At 30.9% G+C, this 17,767-nt stretch overlaps 1 protein-coding gene across 1 annotated transcript in view; it reads right to left on the bottom strand.

Moving 5' to 3' along the window:
* Positions 1 to 16,736, bottom strand: part of LOC145276643 (chemotactile receptor for bitter tastants 1-like) — a 51,706-nt gene extending 34,970 nt beyond the window's left edge. Inside the window, exon 1 of the mRNA XM_080127834.1 lies at positions 16,697 to 16,736. Coding sequence (XP_079983960.1) covers positions 16,697 to 16,736 — 40 coding nt within the window. The remainder of the gene's footprint in view (positions 1 to 16,696) is intronic.
* Positions 16,737 to 17,767: the final 1,031 nt, after the last annotated feature.

The raw sequence follows: 17,767 nt of genomic DNA, 5'->3' as shown, positions 1-17,767 counted from the left end.
AAAATTCCGCAAAAACGTTTTTCTCAACCTAATATATCTCAAGCTGGAAAAATAACCGGTTCATAGATTTTATAAAAATGAACGGATGATCTCTTTTATAGCCTGCAGCCTCTTCCACGCATGTGAAATTGAATGAATACTGTATGAACCTTGTATCGATGGGGCAATTAGTATATTTTTACGGATACAATATCCGATTCTGTTCTAAATTCCTTACTACGATACAAATTATCAATTCCGCTTCTTTTTAAATTTCTAAATATTGAGTTGTGGGGGTTATCTATAACTTTTATTTTAACTGGTAGTTTAGAATCAATAATTCATTTAATCATTAATCCGAGCCAAGGAAAAGTAAGCTTTAAATAGAAACAAACACAAACAACACAACTAAAAGAATGGTTTTTGGTATTGGAAAATAGGCATAAATTTATTATTCCGATACCCTTACGACTTTTTCGATTCCTGATTTCGACACTAACACTTGATTACTAACTTTATTTACGCCTTTACAATTGGTAGTTTGTCTCATAAAATATACGCGACTATTGTATTCAAGATCGATAACCTATCAAAACAGGAAAACATTATTTTCAGGTTCGCTTTTTTTTTCTAAGGGTGGCAATTGAAAAGCTACACCGGCCGTTGATGAAAATGAACCCTAAAGTGCGCATTGTCTTCCTTATGGAAATGATACGTGCCGTAAAAGAGATTTTTATTAAAACTTAGTAACTTAATGGCGTTGCACAAAAGTTGCTTGTTCCGACTTGCGTGTCAAAGAGAACAGAACGCAATTATTTCAATCGAATCTAACTAGATCAATAAGATCAAATGCTTATAAGCGATAGCTCATTAAAAATATGGTTTTTATCGATCGCCCAGTAACGCCCGCATTTAAAGTAGTATTCTACATATCAGGATCGACACTCAAGTTACTTTGAGTGAGTTTTTATGTACTAAAAAGATACAACTTTTCAAGATCTATAGACCAATAGAGGATGAGGGTTAACGAGTTTATCCGGAAGAGAAAGAAACAACAAAAAATCGTCTATGCTTAAATCAGCTGGGAAGCAGCTCCATAATATCGTGTTTATATATAGACAGTTCTGGGGGAAAATTTTTACTTTGGTTACACAAAGAGGCAAAAGGGCGACAGAATATCTCCAATAAGTCCTAGAAAATGCCGAAGCAGTTTACGATTTAAAAGCTGCGAAAGAAATTGTAAAATGATATACGGCAATAAACGTGCGAGGAGTGGGATTAGAGTTAGAGTTAGGGTTAAAACATTTCTAATCAATCAAAGACAGTTGAAAGAATTCCACCCACTCTTAAAAAAAATAAATAAAAATAAAAAAGAGGAGAAGGTGCCTTTCAAATGAGAAACATCTTCAGCCGTTTCCCAAAACTGGATTGTTTGTTAATACGCGTTGTCTCCTAAACAACCGAAATCCTCTTGGTGTCAAATCCTTAAATATATATAAATAAATAAATATATATTCATATATATATATATGTATATATATGTGTATATATAAACATACATATATATATATATATATATATAACTACTTCATTTACTCACATAAAATTAATATACAGAAGTATAGATTTATGCGTAAACTTTAAGTATTTACTTCAAAAGTGCTCAATACGGAGGTAGAGCTAGTTATTAATTTATAAAATATATATGGCGATTAAGCTATATATGTTTTATAAATTACTCACCATATATATTTTATAAATTACCGCCATATATATTTTATGAATTACTATATATATATATATATATATATATATATATATATATATATATATATATATATATATATAGTTCACCCATAACTAAGTATAGAGTAGCTACAAAAGTAGTCAGTCTACAACAGCAGCTTTGGCGATTATTAAAACAATGATTTGGTGAGACAGGCTGACCTACACCCTCTCTATTTTGTTCACTAGATTAGACTTCCCTGTACTCAACAAATTTTCGTAGCATATTTAAATTTAACGAGCCAATACGAGTGTCTATTTTTACGTGGCGTTGAGGATATAACGTAACATGCCGGTCAATTCCTTAAATTTAAGCTAAATGCATCGAACCCCATTGATAGAATACAAAGCTTGAACAAGCGTCAGGTTTTATGATGCAAAAATGTAATGTATATCTATATTGCAGTAAGACATTTTCTCCATGTTATCATTGAATATGCTGAAATAAAACTATATAGACATATGTATACAAAAAGTAATAAAAATTGTCGACGTAATATCTTATTTTTTTTATATTTCTTTGTTCCAGTTCCTATCTTTCTAATCACAAGTAGGGGATATTGGCACAGGTTGATACGCGGGGCAGGTTGATATAACATCAAGATCACATTAATTTCTCTGAATCTGGCCGTTTTTCTTCCGATCCATGTTTTATCAAGGTCCAATCTCTATCCTCAACCAAGATTGCGCGGGTAGCAACTCACGAGTGCATCAAAAGCACTCGGTGTGAACTGATTCAACAAGGTAAGTAAAATTTTAACTACCTCTCTTAATCTTTATAGTGGCGCGAATTTCTTGCAGGCAAAGTTGACAAGCTATTGAGTGTTAGCTGTGAATCTATGAAAGCTAACCATAAAGCAAGAAAATAGCTGCCTTTGATTGTGGAGAGTCTATTTGCTACATTTTTTAGTAACCCTTGTTTATACGGGGAAAGTTGATACATGTATCATCGTGTCCCGGCCTGTATCGACCTGCCCCTGGTTTGTATATACGTGCATCAACCCTTGCTTTTCATGTAAGTAATTTATCATTATTGTACTCTTTTTTTATTAATTGAGATTTTTATTTGCAATTACAGATGGCGAAAAAGTAAAAAAAGAAAAAGTAAGAGAGGGTTCTATTTACTTGAAGACATGAAAAATGCTGTGAAGGTAGTGGATAGTGGACAGACATTTTGCCTAGCGTGTGGAATGTATCATCAAAGCATCAAGATATGGATTTCCTGTTGACAGTAAATCTCTTAAAGAGCCAGATTATCATTCTGCTGAAAGAGACAAAAACATTTCCCTGACAATTGAAAGACTGGCCGAACTGGAGAGGACTGGCTTTTCAGCTTTCAGAAGCGACACCGAAACAAAATAAGTTCCCGGACTCCAGAATTGATCAACCTTGCAAGGGAAACTGCGTTAAACAACAGGAATGTGACAATACCAAGGAAATATTACTGAGATTATGATTCAACCCGGGAGACATCTATAACTTGGATAATACAAGTTTTCAAATATCGCAGAAGACTGATAGAGAGAGAGAGAGTGGTGGTAGAGGCAGGAGTCAAGAAAGTTGGATAGATGGGCTCTCACGAAAGAAGCGAAACTAAGACGATCCTCAGCTTCATCAATGCCATCGGGAACTCAGTGCCTCCCTGCTTGATTTTCCCAAGAGGGAACTTCAGAGACATCATGACGAACAGTGCACCTACTGGTGCACGTGACTCTGCCAGTCGCTGTGAGTGGATTACAAAAGACCACTTCCTTCAATGTTTGCGTCATTTTTCTTCTTTTGCACACTACGGCCCAGACCAAAATAGGTTGCTCATATTAAACAACCACAAATCCCACGTTTCCTTGGATGTAGTCTGTTTTGTCGGTAAAAGAAGCTTCCCTCCTTACACAAGCCATCACATCCAGCCTTTGGATAGAACAGTATTTGAAATATTCAAGCGTGCATTTCATTGTAGCCAACAGCAACTGGATGCACAATCATCCAGGAAAACGGATGACCATCCATGATGCTACCCAGACTCGAACATCATCAGTGGATTCAAATACACAAAAAACTTCCCACTGGACACTGAGGTTTTCCGCAATACTGATTTTATCTAATGTTTTCTGACCAATCGTTCTGAGTACCAACAGGAAACAAAAAACGAAGTATCCGCTGTTGTTGACCACCTGTTTATTAAATAATGCGCAGACACCGGAATGAATTATTTCTTCATCTGTGACTTTTGCAAATGATCTCCAACGAAACGAAGCTTTTCTTCCTTTGAAAACTACATCTAACTCAAGTCGCTTCATTTTTCTGTGTGATATACACTATTTTATTTTATTTTTCTATTTTTGTAACGTAAATATCGTTTTATGGTTAACTTCCAATTCATGTTAATGTTTTCGCTAAGTACCTGCTAATACTCTTGTCATTCAGTTGAATAACTGAAATAGTTGCATTTTTCTTTTTTTCTTTGAAAGTGTTGCCAATTGTGTTTCTTGTATGGTAACTAAGCATAATTGTTGCTTTTCATTTTTGTTTCTTTTCGTTTGTACCAACCTGCTCCAAACTGTATCAATCTTCCCTACCTTGTGTATCAAACTGCTCCGGCCTATATCAACCTGGCCTGAAAATTTTCTATTTTAAAAACCGTTTTGTGCTCCTTTTCAGATTTCCGGAGTTAAAAAAATGGTAAATTTTTGTTTTGAAACAAATCCTGATTTTTTTGCTAGGAATGTGTTTCGAATGAGAACCACATTTTTTCTGTAACAGCGTGCTTCGGTCTTCCCTATATATATATATATATATATATATATATATATATATATATATATATATATATATATATATATATATAGAGAGAGAGAGAGAGAGAGAAAGAGAGATAGATAGATGTAGGTTTATGAAAAAGTACGCTTTTGCGATTATTTTCTACTGTTTATACATACCAATCCCTTTTTTCTGATTAGAGACTCTATGTTTGATAAATAACACAACAGATCAGATATATCTAATCTGAACAAAAAAGAAAGAAAGCCGGCTATAGAATCAACATACATTTTCTTTGCTTTGGTCAAGGGAACAAGTACATACTACCGCCATGGATTAAATAAAGTGTCCGTTCAAAATTACTACAGATTCCCACGTTCGACAGAAAGATCTCAAACTATGGCAAGAGTTCCTGAGTTTGACAGTATACACCTGAAAAGGCCTATTTGAACATATACACCCGAAAAGGTCTGAAAAAGGTTAGAAAAAAAAGTCCGAAGAATTCAGATAATATTAATAAGCAATTCTCATCTAAAAAATTCAGAAACATGCGTTGATGTGTTCGCTCTGTTGTGTATAATTTCAGAACGGTATAATGGTATAAGGGGGGGTGCAGTTTGAATTGATGAGTTTCTATTTACTTTCCTCCAGACAAGGGCAAAGTTAGACACACAGTCGGTTTTTAATGTAAAGTAAATTCAGCTCCCCCAAAAGGGACACTCTGGAACGGAACAAAATAAAAATTGCCTTAGTCTAAATGGATTTCTCTGCAGTTACAGAAGACAGAATAGACTAAGTATAGAATGGAAACATACGACGCGTCGTTCATAAGAATTAAGAAAGTTTGAATTCGTGAGTTGAGAGTGAAATAAAGGTTGCATGCTTTGACGCTCCACCTCCTCTCATCGTAACGAATTTTAGCAATGTACTTGTGTCGACGTGTGAACATCGGCTGCTACTGCTTTTACTATTTGATTGCCTGAAATCTCTACCTTTTATCATTTGGACAAATAGTTTACATAAAAAATTAGCTGCGATCAAGTACAATCAGTATTGAAGCATAATTGCATTTATATGCTTATATAATGTATAATCATAAAACTCTATTTTGTATTAAACATCTTTGAAGCACGTTTTAAGTTTATTTAATCCATATATTTAAATTTGGTTTATATATATATATATATATATATATATATATATATATATATATATATACAATATCTTCGCAAAATCAAGACAATACAAATAAAAAATGATAGCATCATATTGTGTATTTTCATATTCGTTACAATAGTTTCTTGACCATTTGGACAATTTCAAACATTATGCCATTCAAAAATATTCCAAAATAGCCACTTTTCAGACGGCGAATACACTATTTATACATATATGAATATACCTCTAATCTCTATTTTAGAAAACAAAGAGTTGGAGTTAACATATTCTAAATAATATCCCTAAAGAATTTTGCAAAATAAGTGAATAGAACTTTACCCAGAGAATAGATTAAATAAAAATAATTAATAAGAACACAGTTAAACTTTTATTCTCAACGTCTGCCAATCTAAGTAATATTATAACAGGTTCTAATAATGGTAAAAACAAACAAAATAGTGAATATTAATATGACTGAATCAGGTGTACTAAATTTCGAGAGAAATGTAACTGTAAAATATCTAACAAATGCCCATTGGAGGGCAATTGCTTAATTTCTGAAATTGGGTACAAATGTAAAGTTAAAGTGAATAATCCTAAAAAGATTTGGCCTATCATTTAAAATTGGAACTAAGAATAAATTAAATAGGGATGTTGATAATGATAGAAACTGCATTAGATGATCAGAATGGGGAACTATGTAACAAAAAGAGTTTAAATTAAAATAGTCGAAAAGGATAAAAGTATAAACGAAGTAAAACAAAACGATGTAATCTGTGCATTCTTCACTACATAGTGAATTCTAAAGAAGAAATCTTTTACAAAAACTTAGGAGAAAATCTTAAATAAAAGATGAGATGCTATACAAAGTTGTCTTTATAGATATAAATTCTTGTTATCACGCCCAAAACCTGATTTAAATAAATTTAGAAAGAAAAATTTACAGAATATATTGAGGGTGAAATGTAAGTGTTTAAAGAGAATTCTTAAATTTAATACTTGGATTTTAAAATATGGCAATAAATAAATAAATTAGTAGCTCTTCAAATGAATATAAATAAAATAAAATAATTATATCCTAAATAAAAGAAATAGAAGTAGTTTTGGTTTTAATAATCGCTGTGAATAATAAAATTGCACCCGAGTAATTTCAACAATATAAGAATGAAAAAAAATCTAACATGGAATCACTGTTAGATATTAAGACCAGTAATTAGAGTAAAAAAAAATTAATCACTAAACTTAGCACATTTGTGTACTTGTTTGTAAAACATACTGAGTAATCTTCAGAAAATGAAGTATTTTTCAAAAATATTTGGTGTCGGTAGTGGGGAATTAAAATGAAACACAAAATGTGAAATTTGATAATGAAGCAAGGGTTGTCTAATCACCAACTGTGTCAATTTATTTATGCATAAATTTGAAAATCCTACTGAGACATTGTTAAAAAAATATCATAATTTTTCTTACAATTTTAGTGCCGATAGTGACGAAGGAAAAAAACAATAATATTGCAATTTATGATGAAGCAATGGTTTCCTAATTCTTAACCAAGATGATGTATTTATGTACTAATTTGGAAAGTCTAATGGTCTACTTTCTAAAAATTGGTTCAGTTTTCTTAAAATTATGGTAGCCTTGGTGATAAGAGAAATTATTTAACATGTTGTACAATACCTGTCGATAGTATGTGAAATTGTTTCATGTATTTATTTTAATTACCCGTCCGAGGGTAGGTAAAATTATTTTAAATATGTGTTGTATATTACCCATCCCCGCAAAGGAAACATTATTTCATATACATGGTATAAATTACTTATCCTAGATAAGGTACAATTATTTGATACCTGTAATCCCCATCCTAGGGTAGGCAAAATATTATTTTGCTCGAAAAAGCTAGTTATACATACACATTAAAAATTCCTCTATCTGAAGAATAACAAATATGTTAAAAATCAACTTCACTTTTCTCATTGTTTTATACGGTCCCGAGCAACACCGGGTAGCCCCGCTAGTCAAAATATAAATTGAAAAATAAGCGAGAAATTAAAATGAGACTGGCATAAAGAAGTTAGTGTTAGAATTATAAGTTTAAAATCAAATGAGGGTGATTAATAAATACTAAAGTCAAAATATGAATTTCTAACAAATTAGAGAAATAGGTAAATCAATAAATCTTTAATAAATATGGCTCTCTCCCTTACAAAGTAAAGATTTTAAGAATGTTATTAAAGAATAAATAAAAGAAATTAAAATAGTTTACTAACATATAGATAACAATTTAAAATATAAATTTAAAATTTAAATTAATGACATAATAAGTATGGGATGAAGATACATTTTAATTAATAATGTTTTGAATTAAACTTTTAATTACAATTCCTTCTTAAGAAATAAAATATTAAGCAAAGTCAATTGTGAGATCGTAGATGTAAACAAAACTGATACGTAACTATCGTAAATTAAAGAAGATATAGTTGAAATATATAAATATGGACTAGAATTCTAGGGTGTAGTTCAGTATTTAGAAAATAAAAACATTAAATAAATATTTGAAGAAGAAGAAGAATTACTTAAATAAAAAACACAGATGTTTAATGTAATATTAACATAGGTAATTAATAGAAATCTAATTTAAAAAGTAGAAATACGAAAATGGAACGATTTATAAATTCCAAGGCTAACAGAAAATAATTAAACAAAAACATAGAGACGTGGATTGGAGGTAGGTCTGCGCGCTGTCTTAAATAGAGATTAGAAGTGTGTTCATACATTATAAATAGTGTATTTCGCTGTCTGAAGAGTGGCTATTTTGGAATATTTTTGAATAAAATGTTTGTAGTTGTTCGAATAGTCACGAAACAATTGTAACAAATATGAAAATACACGATATGATGCTATTATTTTTATTGTGTTGATTTTTGAAAATATATGAATGCTCGATTATAAAAACCAATAATAATGAAGCTTAATAATTGAATCAATTAATTTTGATTAAATCATGAACATTACCGAATTTAATATATTTTAGTATATTAAATTTTTGTTGAAAATATTGATAAGATATATATATATATATATATATATATATATATATATATATATATATATATATATACATGTGTGCATGTGTCTATGTATGTCTGTATAATAGTTAGCGTAATGCACCGAGAAGAATGAAGTTGCATCTTCTGTGAGTTGCAATAGTTGTTAATGTAGAGGGTAGGTATTTGAACTATCTATCAGATTTTCATGTGGTTAGGTGTTCAGATTTTCAAACTTGATCGAAACACATTTTCCACATACGAGGAGCGTGCAATAACTAATGCCCCTGACCCACTTCCAGTTGTCTGATCTAGCTGAAATTTTGCACGTGCAATGATTTATATCTCTAGGGGTTATATGGCGAAGTACAGCGCTGAACTAATTGTGGTGTCTGTTTTACAGGTGTTTGAACTGAGTCAAGGGTGAAATGGAGCCTGTTGAATGTCGAGCAGTGATCCGTTTTTTTATATTTCAAATGACGCACACCACAGGAAACTTTTGATGAAATGAAATAAACGTATGGTGATAATACCCCATCATATGACCTTGTAAAACGCTGGCATCGTTAATTCAAATATAGCCGGATGTCTGTGGAAACAGCTCCCAGACCTGGTCGTCCCCTTTTGCCATTGATGAGGCATCTGTCCGTCAAGTTGAGACTGCCATTTTGGAAGATCGGCGCATTACTATTTGCCAAATAGCCCAAGATGTCAAGATTAGTACAGGGTATGTGGAAACTTTCATTCATGACCATTTGCATATGCATAAGGTGTCTGCCAGATGGATTCCCAGGTTGCTCACACCATTCCAGAAGCGAGAGCGCGTCGAGTGCTCGAGGATGAATTTGGAGATGTACCAAGAAGATGAGTCAAAGTTTTTCAAAAGACTGATTACACACGATAAAACCTGGGCCCATCACTATGATCCAGAGACCAAAGCTCAGTCTATGCGGTGGAAGCACTTGGACTCACCACCTCCAAAGCAGGCAAGGTCATGCTCAGTCTTCTGGGACCAAGACAGAGTAATGATGACATATTTTCTGGCAAAGAGTACCACAATTACAGGAACCTATTATGCTTCACTTTTGAGGAAATTAAAGGAAGCTATCAAAATCAAGAGGCGGGGCAAAATCAGCAAAGGTATTCTCCTCCTGCAGGACAACGCTCCGGTCCACAACTCGCATATCGCAAGATCAGAAGCACGGGCGTGTGGTTATGAAATCCTTCCCCATCGTCCCTACTCTCCTAACCGTGCACCCTCTGACTTTCACCTCTTTTCAGTCATGAAGTTGTTTTTGAAAGGAAAGCGTTTCCCAGATGATGGAACCTTGATTTCTGAAGTCACATCGGGGTTGGAGGACCAACCTGGGGTGTTCTACAAAAACGGTCTCCAGAGCTGCATCGAACGATGGGAGAAATGTATAACTCTGGGTGCTTCCTATGCAGAGAAAGACTAATAACTGTGCCAAGTTTCGTTGCTCTACTGCTATGGGGAGTGGGTCAGGGGCATTACTTATTGCACGCCCCTCGTATACCAACAACGAAACAGAGATCTTTTCCAAAACCAATAGTATCGATATACGTTATGATTATCTGATATATATATATATATATATATATATATATATGCATATATATATATATATATATATATATATATATATATATATATATATATATATATATAACTACTTCATTTACTCACATAAAATTAATATACGAAAGTATAGATTTATGTGTAAACTTTAAGTATTTGCTTCAAAAGTGCTCAATACGTAGGTAGAGCTAGTTAGTAATTTATAAATATATATATATATATAATTTATAAATTATATATATATATATATATATATATATATATATATATATATATATATATATATATATATATATTGATTGATTGGATGATTTCAATATTTTATCAGATTCCGATATAAATACCGAGTCTACCTAAATTTTCGATTCCTAAAGGTTTACCGATTCTGATTCCGAACATCCAAAAAAATATACAATGTTTCATTTTGAAACGTCAAGGTGTTATCAGACCAGGCTTTCTGAAGGTACCGACTTTCGGACCTAAGACAAACTAAACATTGATTTTCTTTTTTTTGTTGTTTTTGTTTCTGTATTTCCCTTTCCAAAACGAAATAATATTTTGAAAAGTTGAAAACAAAAACAACTGTTTTACTCGGCAAAACATGAATAAATACTAAAAGGCATAAAGAAATTGATCCATAAAATTGTTTACAAAATGAACGCTGATATCTTCTAAAACAAAATAACCAAGCTAAACCAATATCATGAATAAATATTTTAAAATAATAAAAAAAACTTGAAACATGTATGCTTTTACAAAATCACTGGATTCGTCATTACCCAAAAAGGGTTAATGTGCAATAAAACGAAACAAGCAAACCAGTTTCAGAATGACACGTTGCTTTTTATTTAACCTTTGAAAAATATGCAATTACGTTATTTTGAACGTATACGATCATGCAAATTAAGTGTAAATACATTCGGAACTGAAAAAAAAAATGCACCACAAAACGTTAAGTACATTTGTTTAAATATCTGTAAAAAGTCGATACAAGTAACTCAGCTCGATTATATCGTTACAATATTAATTGGCTGGAATAAATAAAGAATTTTCGGTGCATATTCAGAATTCAACCTAAGTAAATGCAAAAATACAGAAAAGCTCTATGATGCACGTACCTGTCACGAAAGGAAAATGTCATATTCCAAAAATAACGTGAGTTGATCAAGTAGGTTTTTTAAATTAACAATCGAATTTTATGTGGATGCGAGACGGGTCTGCTACGTTTTAGAAATCAAGGTAGAGAACTCATTTCGACTACCGAGATTGTTTTAGTTGTTTTACTAAGCATTGCAATGGCTGCGAAATATTATTAATCATTAAATACTGTCAAATTTGATATTTTTATATTAAAAAACTACTAAATAAATTCACATGGCGTTTTCTTTTCGTAACGGCTACATACACCAGAAAGATTTTTTAGGATTTTTTAAGTTGAATTCTGTGACTTACAACATGATCACACGTGCAATTTAGTAAAAATAAAAAAATAATAAAAAAATAATGTATGGAAACCTGCAACAGTACCTAACATTGCATAATTTAAAACAATATATCAATTGAGAATATAATTTTCTATTATCTTTATTAAAAAGCAACACCTTTCTTTATTTTAAATAAATGAATATTATGATAATTATAAAATGATAATGAAACAATTTTAAGTGGAATTTTAATTGTAGTTTTATTAATTTGATCATATATCTTGAAAGTTGACATTGAATTTCTAAATTGTTATGAATACAATAGTAATAATAATAAAGATATAATATATATATATATATATATATATATATATATTGTAACTGAAGTTTTTAATATACCTGTTTATATATTGGGAAAGGTCACTTTAAATTTTGAAAGATATGTAATAAAATGATAATAATAAATATATAATATATATATTGTACCTATTTACTATGCCTCCCCACGGGACAGAGTTAGACACAAGGGTCGTTTTTTAACGTGGAGAAAAGGTACAAAAATAAAAATTGTCTCAGTCGTGAAGGATTTCTCCTCCACCGAAAGAGAACAAGAAATAGAAGTGCAGCATCTGAAGAAATTGTAACTGAAGTTTTTAATATACCTGTTTATATATTGGGAAAGGTCACTTTTAATTTTAAAAGATATGTAATAAAATGATAATAATAAAGATATAATATATATATTGTAACTGAAGTTTTAAATATATCTGTTTATATATTTGGAAAGGTCACTTTAAATTTTGAAAGATATGTAATAAAATGATAATAATAAAGATATAATATATATATTGTAACTGAAGTTTTTAATATTTCTGTTTATATATTTAGAAAAGGTTACTTTAAATTTTGAAAGATATGTAATAAAATGATAATAATAAATACATAATATATATATTGTAACTGAAGTTTTTACTATATATGTTTATATATTTGGAAAGGTCACTTTAAATTTTGAAAGATATGTAATAAAATGATAATAATAAAGATATAATATATATATTGTAACTGAAGTTTTTACTATATATGTTTATATATTTGGAAAGGTCACTTTAAATTTTGAAAGATATGTAATAAAATGATAATAATAAAGATATAATATATATATTGTAACTGAAGTTTTTAATATATCTGTTTATATATTTGGAAAGGTCCCTTTAAATGTTAAAGATATGTAATAAAATGATAATAATAAATATATTATATATATATTGTAACTGAAGTTTTTAATATATCTGTTATTTGGAAAGGTCACTTTAAATTTTGAAAGATATGTAATAAAATGATAATAATAAAGATATAATATATATATTGTAACTGAAGTTTTTATTATATTTGTTTATATATTTTGAAAGGTCACTTTTAATTTTGAAAGATTATGAATAGAGTGATTATAATAAAAATATATAATATATATTATAACTGAAGTTTTTAATATATCTGTTTACATATTTGGAAAGTGCCCTTTTAATTTTGAATTATTATAAATACAATAAAAATAATAAAGGGCTTAATAAATATTGCTAGTAAATTCTTAATATATTTGTTTAATTTTGAACGTTTACTTTAAATTTTGAATTATCATGAATACAATGATAAAAGCAAATGAATAAAATATAAATTATAACTGAATTCTTAATATATTTGTTTACATATTTTGAGAGTTCACTTTAAAGTTTGGATACTTTTAAATGCGATAATAATAATAATAATAATAATAATAATAATAATAATAATAATTATAATAATAATAATAATAATAATAATAATAATAGTAATAATAATAGTACAACGACTAACGATAATGAAAACGACTGAAATATTAAGGAAAACCTTTGAATGCGGAGAATAATACAAGGCAATATAGCGAATAAACGTTACAGGGAATGAAGAACACCGAAACTGCATATTTACAAGTTCTACACCCCCATCATACATCCCCCTCCCAAAGAAAATGATACCAAAAGGCCGAGAAAGGTCAATAAGGACTGAAGGACCGGGGAGCGAGGTCCAACCAGACCTCGGCTGGACAAGCGCAAAGAGAACTGGGACCTTGGGGAGGCTGAGTGCCACTCAAATTCCAGTATAAACCAATGGCCACTACCAGCGAGAAATCGATGATAAGCGGCTGTTGCGATGATGCAAATTCATTTGCAAATGCTACTGAAGGAGGTAAAGAGAGCTGAACGTCTGGGGAGACCTGTTGTCACTCAGCTTCCAGAGAACACCACAGGTTTCCAATCAGATCGTTTGTTGACTTGTGTGAAAGCTCCATGTGAGCCAATAATAATAATAATAATAATAATAATAATAATAATAATAATAATAATAATAATAATAATAATAATAATAATAAAAATAATAATAATAATAATAATAATAATAACAATAATAATAATGATGATGATGATGATGATGATGATAATAATAATAATAATAATAATAATAATAATAATAATAATATAAAATGTGCATTGTAACTGAATTTGTAATATATTTGTTTATATATTTTGAATGTTCATATTAAATTTTGAATTATTATGAATACAATGATAATATTATAGTGATATTTTCAAACACAATGATATAAAGAGATAAAACACAAGTTTTAATTGAAAGTTTCATATTGTTGATGATATGACATTTTCAATTTTTCCAGAAAAGCTAGAGATTCATTGGAAAAAATCGCATTTATTCTCATTCACAAGTAATAATTAACAATTAAAAACGGGAATATCAAATTAATACATAAAAATTCCAGTAAAGGGAACTATCAAATGTCTAGCGGTGTAATTCTCCTTAGTTTTTGATAACGTAAAACGGTGCTTATTTAATAAAAGAAAACTTAATATATCAAAAGAATGTACAAAACATCAAAATAAATATAGGGATTTAGCAACAACAAAATAATAAACATTTTTTTTTTTAAAATAAAACATAAGAAAATTATAAATATCAATAAAAGACAATAAGAATTTCTTCGGATAAAATATTTGAAGCCGAAATGTAATTATTATAACAATCAAGATAAGTATAGTAATCTGAATAATTCAAATCCTCCAGATTATTAAGCATTGTGTGGCAAAATACCTAAACAGAATACAAAGCAAAACATTGCAATATATATATATATATATATTGATAGTAATAATAGTAGAAGTAATAGTAGTTATAGTTGTAATATTATTGATATTGTTAATAGTTTCGACGGACACCACACAAAATAGTAATGATTAGTTAAGGAATATGGAAAGACCAAAAATAAAGAACACCATCTAAAAGTTGAAGGATACGGAGAGGACTAGAATACTAGTAAGGTCAACTGTCTCTCAAATTCCATAGAAAACCCTCGATGATTAGCAGCGAGAACTTAATGATAACCGGCTGCTGCCATAACGCAAAATGAGTTGTAATGCTTATAGAAAGTAGTGAAACGTGTTGGAAATAACTCAAGGGAATACCAATTACTGATAATGACTTGGATGGAAACTGATAGTGAGTAAATAATAATAATAATAATAATAATAATAATAATAATAATAATAATAATAATAATAATTGTGCAAACGGCTGCATTTTGAAATTTTTAATGTACAGACAAATGGTACAACCATAAACCCGCAACAGAACTCGAAAATGAGAACCACAAAATTCTATAGGACATGGACATACAGACGGACAAATCCATCCAAGCAAGAAGACCAGATGTCGTAATAATTAACAAGGAAGAAAAATCCTGTCAAATCGTAGATTTTGCTGAGAAAGCTGACCACAGGGCGAGTATGAAAGAAAAGGAGGGAGCAAATACACAGAGCTAGCCAGAGAGTTAAAAGGGATTTGGCGGATGAAGAAAATCAAAATAACACATATAATAGTAGGAGCACTAGGAACAATTCCAAAAAAACTTTGAAAAAAGAATGGGAGAAATTGGAATCAGAGGAATGGCTGCAAAAATACAACGACTAACGATAATGAAAACGGTTGAAATATTAAGGAAAACCCTTGAATGCGGAGAATAATACAAGTATACAATATAATGAAGAAGCGTTACAGGAAATGAAGAACACTGAAGCTGCATATCTACAAGTTCTATACTCCCATCATGCATCCCCTTCTATTGTTTCATCACCGCTCCCCCCCCCCAAAGAAAGTGATACCAAAGAGTCGAGAAAAGTCAAGAAGGATAGAAAGACCTAGGAGAGAGCGCTGACCAAACGTCCGCTGGACAAGCGCGAAGAGAACTAGGATCTTGGGGAGGCTTACTGCCACTCAAATTCCAGTATAGACCAATGGCCGCTGCCAGCAAGAAATCAATGGTAAGATGCTGTTGCGATGACGCAAATTTATTTGCAAATGCTATCGAAGGAGGTGGAACTACATGGACGTCTGGGGAGGCTCATTGTCACTCAGCTTCCAGGGAACACCACAGGTTTCCAATCAGATTATTGATGATTTGTGTGAAGCCTCCATATGGGCCAATAATAATAATAATAATAATAATAATAATAATAATAATAATAATAATAAGAAGAAGAAGAAGAAGAAGAAGAAAGATTACAAATGTATCATTCTCTCAATAATCGTGGACTATTTTCCAAGGAACAGAAAGGATGCCAAAAGTGAAAAAAGAATAACGCATGCTGTACAATACATAAATCAAAAGATCCATAAGAAGTAAAAAAAAAAAGCAGAACAATAACATAGCCATGGCATGGATCGACTACAAAAAGGCATACGATAGAGCCCATTTAAAATGGATAATAGAGTGCTTGATAATGTACAAAATATCAGCGAAGATTATTAATCTGATTGAAAAAGCAATGAGAATATGGAAACTTAAACTGACAGTTGAAGTACATTCATAAACATGATAAAAATACAAAGAAATATCTTACCCTCAGACTCCATATCACAACTACTGTTCATCATAGCCATGATGCCTATTAACAATATACTAAGGAAATGCTAGGCCTGATACAAGTTTACTAATGCAAACGAAAGGATTAACCACCTTATTTATATGGACGACCTAAATATTTTCACAAGAAACCAAAAGGGACTATAGACGCTAATAAACACAAACAGAATCTTCAGCCAGGATATCTAAATGAGATTTGGAATGGAAAAGTGCGCACTGCTAGTTTATAATAAATGGTACACTAGAGACAACGAAATGTATGGAACTACCCAAGATAAGGACACTAGATAAACATGGCACCTACGAATATATATGGGTTCTGGAAGCATCACTATCAAATGAACAGAAATGAAAAAGAACACTAGAAAGAGATTACTTATGAAGAAAAAGAAAACTCATAGAAAATTGATTATATTGCAGAAAAATAAGAAAAGGAACAAACACATGAGCAGTATCACTAGTAAGATAGTCTGGACGCGACCAGAAGTTTGGGAAACTTGTAACTATGCCCATTGCCTTACACACAAAGGAGGGGAGAGAACTTGAATGTCTACTAGACACTGTCCTCGAGTGTCTAAGATCTCTCTGTAAAGGGGTTTGTCAAAACAACCTGGCATGAGGATACTTTTTCCATAGAAGTAAACCCTGACCAAATATTCAAAATCACATAGTATTCACTGCTCAAATAAGATCTCCTCACTATGGCTAATCCACATTATCTTTTACGAGGAATGGTGCACCTTCTTCAAGTAATGTTACCTTAAGTAATTGCACGAAGCTGGATACTCCACCAGACTAGATAAATTCTTTTCCTGGAATCCAGTAAGACCATGAGACCAACATGAAAGATATACTACAACGTATAAAAATGGTTAATTGGGGAGAGGAAAATTATGTTCTCAATTTCTTTACTAACTCAGTGTTTGAGAGACAAAGAACTTAAATGGAACATTATAATATTTATGTATCTCATATAGAGTTCAGGTGTTAGCCCCATGCTGTGAGCCCCTTTATTTCTGAGAACTTCGACTGAAGTAAAATAAAACCA

The sequence above is a fragment of the Euprymna scolopes genome, chromosome 5 (genome assembly GCF_053919585.1).
Source record: "Euprymna scolopes isolate OS-2025 chromosome 5, ASM5391958v1, whole genome shotgun sequence".
NCBI classification, from domain to species: Eukaryota; Metazoa; Mollusca; class Cephalopoda; order Sepiida; family Sepiolidae; genus Euprymna; species Euprymna scolopes.
Note: the sequence above shows the minus strand (reverse complement) of the source record. Positions and strands in the feature narration are given on the sequence as shown.